At 37.6% G+C, this 10,106-nt stretch overlaps 1 protein-coding gene across 1 annotated transcript; it reads right to left on the bottom strand.

The window, feature by feature from the left end:
- Positions 1–2,741: 2,741 nt before the first annotated feature.
- On the bottom strand, positions 2,742–8,491 carry LOC119018544 (cytochrome b5). Its single transcript, XM_037096295.1, has 5 exons — positions 7,997–8,491; positions 5,707–5,835; positions 4,718–4,744; positions 4,530–4,561; positions 2,742–4,322 (listed from the first exon to the last, which is right to left on the bottom strand). Exons 1-5 carry the CDS (start codon positions 8,195–8,197, stop codon positions 4,232–4,234), a joined length of 480 nt encoding a protein of 159 aa, XP_036952190.1. The 5' UTR covers positions 8,198–8,491; the 3' UTR covers positions 2,742–4,231.
- Between the last annotated feature and the right edge of the window lie 1,615 nt (positions 8,492–10,106).

Raw genomic sequence — 10,106 nt, forward strand, 5'->3', positions numbered from 1 at the left:
ATTTTCTTAGTGGGCTCCACGATCTGTACAGTGAATGACACCTTGTGTCCCTGGACCCTCTATTTGAGTAACAAAACCCTCCCTGGAAAATGAAATATAAAAAACACAAACAAGACAGAAAAATGGAAGAAACCCCAGGAAGAGCCACAGAGGAGGGATCTGTCTCCCAGGATGGACAGACAAAAACAGTACACAACAATGAAATCACAGAGTACAAATGTAACAGTGTTGCCCATCTTTCCTACGGCGTGTGACAGCACTGTGTTTATTGTGTTCCTGCTGTTTCGTACCCATTAAAAACCCAAAGATAAACACAGCTGAATACTGTGATGAATTTATCAGTGTGGGTAAGCAAGTAAGAATGGCCATTTTAATGAACCATCTCCACTGCTGCACTGTTTGCGGCCTAATGAGAAGACATCGTACATCTTGAGGCTGTAGTGCCATCTTGTGTTAACACTGAGTATGGCCGGGCAGAAAGGAAACAACACCTTTTGACCACCAACACATTTATGATCATTTATAACAGGTTGTGGTAGATTCTATATAGAATACATTTTTGTTATGTTATTGAATGTGCTTTTTTTATGTTGCTTGTTGGCTGCTCAAATCGTGGCATGTTGAAGAAACCCAATGCAAGTAGAAACAGTTCATCAGCTCATGCAACAAGGGGGCATCCAGTTCTTGATTTGCTCCACCTGATTACAGAGGATTCATCAATGGGTGTTGATTTGTGCTCTCTGCGCTTGCCCGCGAGCACCATGTGAGGGCTCTTGTGGAGGTTGCAGATGGAAAGGCTTTTACTCTAATCACTGCTTCCTGCTCCTCTCCTCACAGAAGAAGTAGCTGATGAGAGCAGGCGTATGGAGAAACTCAGGTGTTAGTCGCTTTGTGCCTGCAACGCACCATGAAATGGTTACCTAGAAGAAAACTCATCAGAGTACAAGTGCGTGACCACATTATCATCATCTACGTCAGTGCAATTCTTTTACATTAAATCACAATGGCACAATGATTTCAGTTTTAACAAAAGGATACCTGAGTGCTTTGTGCCTCCCACCTCCCTGTGAAGCATGGAATGTGTACTCCTTCTTTAAGCAATTATATATTCACTGCCTACATCCTAGATGTGTTACAATGGAGCTCATTGCCTTTAGTCATCAAAGAATGAATGCAGACTTGTCTCAGCTCCTGCAGATAGGAGCAGGACCACCGAGTGAAATTAAAACCCAGCTGTTCAATTTTTCATATCAGTATTCCTCTCAAATTAGCACAGCACTGTTGTGACATACTATTCATTACTGAGTATATGAATATTTAAAGGAAAGGGAGACGTGCCTGTCAGTGGGCTTTTGCCAATGAAAATCATTTTTCGCAACAATGCTCTGAGACTGTACTTAAACAGGACCGATCAGATGTGAAAACCACACTGGATGCAAGGCTGTGACACGACGTGAGGCAGCTCCATCCACCACAGCAGCCTCATCTAACAAAGTGATGTTTTCAGGGTTTGCTTGCATTACAAGTGTTAGCTGAACTAAAGCTCCAAGCTCTCAACACCTGCAGTTGTTGCTCCATCTGCCCCACACTCGAGTTCAGGTTTATTCCTTCTTCAGCATCCCCCTGTCATTTTCAAACTTGTGACTGGCATCAAGGATAACAGAGGTCAGACTGTTAGTGCACAGTTCAGAGGCTGATTTCCAGCGATTACAGGTCGAGAGATGAAGTTAGTTCACGTCTCAACTCTCTGGCTCAAAGTTCCCATTGTTGTTTTCTAGGTTGGATTGTCATAGTGTCTCCCTCTCTGATCATAAGCAAATAAGCAAATAAACTAGTTTCAAACCGTGCACCAGACAGGCTCCACGGTCTAAGAAGATTTCTCCCTTTTTTCAACATGAATCAATATCTAACACATTTTCACTGCATCCTCTGCACAAGCTAATGTACCTATAACACAATATACCAACAGCAGGAGTCTGCTGAGAGTATAGGCGGATATGTGGAGTTCTTATATTCTCAAAAAATATCTATGGAGAAAATATTTAGCGGAACCTCTTCCTGCCACAGCCCACAGACACTCAGGTTAGGTTACGCTAAATTGCCTGGAGGTGTGAATATGAGTGTGAATGGTTGTTTATCTCTACGTGATGAACTGATGACCTTCCAGTGTTGGCTGGGATTGGCTCCAGAACCCAAAACCCTGTATGGGATAAGCGGGTACAGATAATGGACGAATGGAAAATTTTCAATGCATATTTCAATGTTTTTTCTGTTTGAGAACTCTATAAGATGCATTAGGGCCTTGACTTTGGTGATTTCATTTTTATGTTGTGGAGCAAACACTGCTAAAGAATAATCTTCATCACATATTGTTAATATATGTATATCATGTATCTTGCGCAAGGTTGTTAGGGTTACTTTAAAAATGTAATACAATAGTGGATAATTTCCTGTTTATTTTGTTTGTAATGTAATCCAAGTATCACAGTATTACAGTAATGTAACTTGATTACTTTCTGTTACTCTTGGACAACCTCAAAAGCAAATATGTGCCAATAAAGATGATAAAATATCAGTTAAATTACTAATTTTTGATACACTAAGTTTTATGCATGGTTACAGACTACGACATGATCCCTCATTTTGAAACTGTAATCCTGATAGTAATCCCCTTACTGAATGTATATACAATCCTAAGTGATGATCTTAAGTTATTCACTCAGTATTCAGTGACAACCCAGTTGAATTTTTGAAAGATACATTTTATTCAAAGAGAATTTTAATGACAGGAAATGGCAGTTGAAATGCAGAAATGTGGCAAATATTTATCTTCAAAGTCATCCAACTACATTTTGACATCTGCAAGTAAACACTGCAGCCACATGTAAAATATGTTAAATATGTAAAATAGCAGCAAGTTTAATTAATTAATTAAAATTTGAACTTTTGTGAACTGACAGGTGGTAAATTGACTTCGAATTGTAATGTTCACTGGAGTTGGAAAATGCTTTTTGTGATAGTAATGTAGTATAAAATGCCTATTTCAGAATATCCAATAAAAGGTATGACTTAAGAAACGCTATGCAAACCTTAGGTAACCCAAAACCAGAAATGGATAATTAACTAGGATATTGACAGAGATGATTATTTAATGTATGCTAACCAACTTTAGCCTTCAAGACATCCATCTGTGACTCTTATGACAACTGCCCGAGTTCATTCAATGCAATAATTCAAACCCTCCAGTGACAGCTGCCAGTATTATTTACTCTAAACATAGAATTAAGATGCATAACAATGAAACAAAGCTGTGAAAAAGCATCAGTTAAATAACAAACGGCATAGAGAGGGACATTACATTTAAAAAAACAAAACAATCAAATGACAAATACTTCTCTTCTTTCAACTCAATGATTCATATTCAGTTATTATATCTGGGTTCTAAAATATTCCTCTTTGATTTCATACCACATGATTTATATTAAATATATGGACCAGGTGTTTTGACATTTACACATATTCCTGACAAAAGAAGCTCTACCTTAAATAATCAATGATAACGATGTAATTCACCACTATGCGCAAGTTGGAAAGTTTATGCATTTACAATCAAAGGATAAATGCAATCAAGAACTGCTTAACATCAGGACTGTACCACGGACTGATGGGAATAAACTCAAGATTCTTACAAAGAGTTAGGCAGCAGTAACATTTCTCACTTTATTCAAACTAAGAAAATGCATTAGAATTTATAATTCAGTGTAAACGGTAGAGTGCTCACTGTTAACTATTACCCTGATTTCATCATCATTCTGCATACTTCATCCTTCAGCGTTTCCATTCAGTGAAATAATGGGGTATGTTAGCAAAACCTTTCTCTGAGCAGGCAAATGGTTAAAAAGCATACAGAGACCAACCTTGGTCAAGTGCATATGAAAGCTTAAGTTAAAAGACAACATTTTAACATAAATGACAACAGGCATAGTGACAATGAAACAGAAAGAAACTGAAGGCAGACAATTTAATAAAGTCTCTGCCCAGCTGTCTATTTGGTGCACTTTACGTAGACGGACAAGTACTTTATCAAACTGTTCCCCCTCCTGTTATTGTTGCAGAAGATGCATACACTCCTACTTGTGTAGGTTCAGTGTGTGTGTGTGTGTGGAGGTTTTGGTCAAACATTTCAAGGCCAGATGAAAAGAATGAGATGAAAACAAGATGCCAGCAGCACTCAAGAGGACTTGTGTTCAAACAAGTAGAAGCGATACATGACGCCAACGACGACGGCAGCAACAGCGGGTATCAACCACACGGTCCAGGAACTGCAGGGAAAATTAAACATCAAATATGCATTTATTGAGCCAGAGCAATTAAAATGGACAAAAATAAACAAGAAATAGCAACAAAAAGGAAACGAGAACAAAACCATAAATAAGAAAATGAATAAAAACAGTGAAGAAACATGTTTTGTCAATAGCAGGAACAGGAAACAATAAGATTGGTCTGGTTGTTTTGGCATGATGACTCACCTGGACTCTCCTGAATTCGTGCTGTGTGCCTCCTGTGGCAGAAAACAAAAGGACGGAAATTGAAATTGGTCTTGTGTAATTTAGCGCACCCCCCCCCCCCAAAAAAAACATTGTTTTGTCTTAGTAGGTTCTGTTTCAGTGACTTTTCTGTTGCACTTATTAGATGTCTAATGAAAAGACAAGCTTACCTTTACAGGCTCCTTTTTTCTGTCATCCTACAAAGAAAATCAACAAAAAAGGTATTATTGTCTTTGTGTAGCTGACACAAATTACACTCCAACAAACTTAGAATTGACAAAATTTTAACTTTGGAAATTGCTCGATTTCTTTGTCTAGTTCAGATGATAAAGCCTCATATTTGCATCATATAAACTTTGAAATATTTTATAAGCAACAAATTTTGCCCTCGTTACAAATAGAAGTGCCTTCTAAAGGGTTTTCAGTGACTAATATACACAGGAGGACTGGTTACAGTGAGCAAAACTTACTTGTCCAATGTGATGATTTGGGTGGAAAAGTTTACTTTTTGCTTATGCTCTCTCATTCTTTCACATAGCAGTTTGTGTCTTCTGGCAGACAGTCATGTGTTTTGTTCCCCAGCATGGTGTCATCTCCTGCCACTCTTTCCTGCTAGTCTACTGGCATGATCTCCAACGACAGCATGGGCTTTGCTCAGTTTAGTTGGATGACCATCTCCACATATTTTCCTATAATTGTTTAATTGATACACTAATGAAAACCAGGTAATACAAACTGAAAGCTAAGACTGCTTGGGAGATATAAGAGATGTTTTGAAATAAATTCAAATGTATACCTGAGCTACAGCTTTCAGCAGTAATGTACAATCAAAGCAATGCACCTCTATTGGCCTAATTTAGCCCTTTCTCATCAGATAGAGAACCATGCTCACAAGACAACCATATCTAAAAGGGTGTTACAAGTCAGCTTCCACTGTTTTGTCATGTCCTCCAATGTATTATTAAGCATGTAAACCCCAAATTACTGCATGACACCTTGTGACTCCAAGCAATATGTGCACCAAATGGCAACATAGATTGATTGCTCTGCTTGATTAATTTAGATAATACTGTTGATTAGTCTGTCATTGGCATTTGAGAGAGGGAAATGGACTTCATGTAAAAACCCTTAAGGCAAGAAATCATAGGCCTGATCTCACCATGTGAAGCTCCCCAATGAAGTACTGCTGAAGCATCTCCCTGGCATCTGTGGAATGACCCACATCCTCAAAGCTCTCTGTGGCATCTGCACCTGCCTGCTCCAGCAAAACCTCCTCACCTCCCGGATGCTGAGGACAAAGAATGGGTTAACCCAGGAAGGAGCTAGTTAATTCCCGTTCTTGTAATATAATCCATATAGTACTTTATTAGGTTTAGTGCAAAGCAGAGGCATTTTAGTTAAATGCACCAATATTGTCTCTCTGTGGGGAAAGTAACTAAGTACATTTGCTCCAGTAAATTGTGTACTTGCACAATTTCGATGTATCCAACTGTGGTAGAATAATTCCATTTTATGCAACTTCACACTTCTGGACCATTAAATATTTTTAGATGGTAATGATGTACCAAATTGCCATCTTCTGTCATCAGTAGGGATGTACGATATGGATTTTTTTCAGCCGATAGTGACAACTGACTATTACCTTCTTCACTGTCAATACCAATCAGAAAATAATTCATTTTCCATTTTTCTTATTGAAAAAGAAGTTCCTTTCTTGTAGTTGATGTGAAGCTGAAGGCATTCCACAGCTCTTGTAAGATTTGTTCTGTTAAAACTTAAAAATGAAATGTAAAATGTTTCCTTCCTCTCTGAATCACTGAGGCACATGTGGATAGAGTAAAAGAAGACAGAAACTGAGAATTAACAGCATCTAAATGTGTAGATGCTACACTTCATAAGTAATTTGGCTTCAGGCTGATATATTCAGGACTTTCCAATTTTCAGTATCAGTGATTTTTCTGTCAGACTGCTAAAAAAAATAAACAAATTTAAAAATGTGCTGCATTGGCTCTGATACAGCATCCTCTCACACGATGTCCTGCCAACAACAATATCTGATTGGTATCATGTCACAATAAATAGCCTTTAAACACTGAATAATCTAAATCTGCAAAGTAACTAGTAACTTTAACTGTCAGCAGAAAAAGTGATTGCTGAGCAAAAATACCTGGAAAGTTTTACTTAAAGAATCGAACTTCAAAATCTTGACACTGAGATTTTAACTTTTAACACAGATTAATATCAGTCCCAAATTTCCGTTTCCAGGCTCTTTGATTTCTAATAATCCATATCATTATCGGCCATGAAAAAGCCTAATCAGTCAACCCCTGATATATAACACTGTTAAGAGTCTAAACAGTGCTATTTTGGATGTTGAATACTTGCGTAGTATAAAGTCAATTTCAGTTTGAATTGCAAAACTTTTACTTGTAATCAAGAACTTTAACTCTGTGGCAGTACTAGCTTTACTTCAGTCAGGATCTGAACACTCGTTCCAGCACTGGTATTTCTAAAGACCATGTCACTTATTACATTGCTGCTTATCTTACAGTGTTAGCATGGTTACGTGTCACACTGCATCTATTGTCTCGGCTGGCCCGTGTCACTGCAGATTGCGACGATTATCTTAATAGTGAACCAACACACATGCTGCCCTTAAAGGTTTAACGCTGTATCATACAGATATAATGAAGCTTTTTTATAGCAACAATAGCGTTATGAAACTGGGTCAACAGCTTTAACCGTTTGCTAACGTTAGCTAACAACTGATGTTGCTAACGATTAGTTATTTACAGTTATTGGGGTCCGCACAAGATCACCTGAGGACGACGTTGAAGTTAGCTTCTGATTCGTAGTGTTATATCCACCTTCATCTATAGTAAATGTTCACAGATGTAAATGTGAAACTGTGTCATAAATAGTCTCTAATTTATCTGTGATAATCTCGTCCAGCTTCAACAAATACAGGTAAAGTGATTTTTGATCCGAAGTTAAAAAACAGCAGTGGAAATCTCCCTCTTGTCCCCTTTTCACAATAGAATGAAGGTTTCACACATTTCAAAGTGGCACTCAGACACCTTTCAGACCTAAGCTGTCTAACAAAAAGTGCTCAGCATTGTAGGTTATATGTCAGGTTTCACCTCAACTTTCTTCTCGACTGCCAAATCGGAAGTGTCGAATCAGAAGCCAACTTCAGCATCGCATAGTAACCTTGTGTAACCCCTGAGTAACTTCAAACTTAGAGATTAAATGATGGGTAGGGTCGGTAACACTTTAAGTAAACAGTTAGCAAACCTTACACGTCAACACGTAAGGCTAACGATCGTTTTATAATACCAGGAAGTAACACTGGTCCCTCCGAAATTGGATAACCAAAGGCTAACAGCACACATGTGGAATGTAACAATGTTATGCTTCAGTTATTGTTACTAACAGAAATCGTGTCTTACCTCTTCGAGGAAACGTGTGATGTCATATATTTTGTCATGAATGATGAGCCATGTGTCATTGCACATATTATGTACTCTTATTTCTTCTAACGTGTAATATTTTACACCACTTTCTACTGCTTCGCTGGTCTCCTCCACACTGGTGGCATCCGCAGGTCCATTGCATGCGTTAATGAGGTTCTCGTTAATTTCCTCACCCATTCTGACGCTAATGCAGATAACCTAGGCTATATCGACTTAGCGCTTAGCTTCTGTTAGCCAGGTACGGATCTAGCTCTAGCTATCAACGTGTAGGTCCGTTTCCAGCCTGTACGGATAGAGTTAGTCGTGCTCCCAAAAGCCCCGAGTATCACCGTAACGACTAGCTAACATGAACACTATTCTCAAGCCACAAATTCTAAACAGTGTTGGGTTACGGAATCAAGAAAAACAGCCTAACCCGGCACATCAGCAGACATGTGAAACAGACCAATGACATGCCTGGTATTTTACCATGAAGCCCAAACACAAGGACTAACCAATGAGAACGTGATTTTGGGAGTGATGACCAATCACAATCGACCAGTTCATCATCACGAGACCAGAACATTAGACAGAAGGTATCAACTGTGCGCTGTCAATGCGCATACAGTGCGTTTCTAATGACATAACATGACTTATATGTGCAGGCCTCTAAGATTTTGTAACTTCATTGTCATCATTTTCAATTTAAACAATGAAAACTTCGATTATGATTAAGATAAATATGACTGATAAAAATGTAAATAATGAATATATGATTTTGATAAGGATGGTATATCAGCAATATATTCATATTTTTCGTATGACGAAGAAAAAAGGTAACTAATATGATATTTAAACAAGTTTCAGAAGATTAATTAGAGGGTAGGTTTAGACCATTAAGGACGCTGGGTAATTATCATTCAATGACTTATGTAGAAGGGGGTGGGAATAATTAAGTTTATACTACTTCTCACTCCATATTGAACATGTAAACAAAGTCAACAGTTGTTTGATAATTTCTCTTTGCTTAATGCTTTTCATTGTGTGTAAAAATCTATTTGTTTCTGTCTGTCCACTGTGCCTTATATTGATTTTTGTTATTATAAAAGATGCAATATATAAAATATAGTTTACATTTTGTATTAACTTATGTGTAAATATTCAGGCTACTATATTTTGGAACAGTGGAATGATTTGTGACCACATGTAACTAAAAACAAAGGATCATACAAAAGATTTTCTTTTCTTTTTTTTTTTTTTAATAAATTCCTAGCTAAAACCCTTCTCTGCTGACAGTGAGGCCTCTGTAGCAGATGTATGCTACTGATAGATCAGGTTGCCTGCCATACGACAGTGATAGATAATTTTCCAGTGGTTTAGTTCACATGACAACATAGCTGGTTTTAACCACACCTTTTTCAGGAAACACATGGAAAATATATTTTTTTCAGTAAGCAGCATAACTTTTGCTTGTACTAAGATAAGATATCAACATCACCATCAGTGAAACATATACATTCTGTATAAGGTTCAAAACTTGTCAACAACCCTGCCCCTATCCCAGTTGAGTGCCTCTTTACACCATGCTAAAGTCTGATCATAATTTAAGACCCACCATGTGACTGTCTACATAGGTTGCTGTGTGAAAGAGAGACCCAGAACTTTGCAACATTCAGGGATAAAGATCCAAACAAGCTATTACTTTAAATATCACTACTTGTGATGTTGACTTCTACTGTTTTATCGTAAACAAACAAAAAACATTTGAAAAGTATAAGTGGATTAACTGATATCCTGTTTTTTTCTCCTTTTTTTGTATAATTAAAGCAGCAATGGGAGAACTGTGTGTTTACAATTTAAGTAATTTGCTTTTATAAATTACACTTTCTTTGGTTTTCTAAAGCAGCACATTTTGTTTGTAATTCAAAGCTCCAAGAAAAAGCCAGGATTCTCCTTTTCATCTCAGCTACTCATTCTCTAAATTAATATGTTACTAGTTTGCAATATTTATCTCAGATGTTGGTGTTGATAATTTGGCCAGGGGGTTATTGTTTTACGGAGGTGGGGAAACCTTTAATTCATGCGTGTCCTTTTTGAACAACTAGCT

This window comes from Acanthopagrus latus, chromosome 4 (assembly GCF_904848185.1).
Source record: "Acanthopagrus latus isolate v.2019 chromosome 4, fAcaLat1.1, whole genome shotgun sequence".
NCBI classification, from domain to species: Eukaryota; Metazoa; Chordata; class Actinopteri; order Spariformes; family Sparidae; genus Acanthopagrus; species Acanthopagrus latus.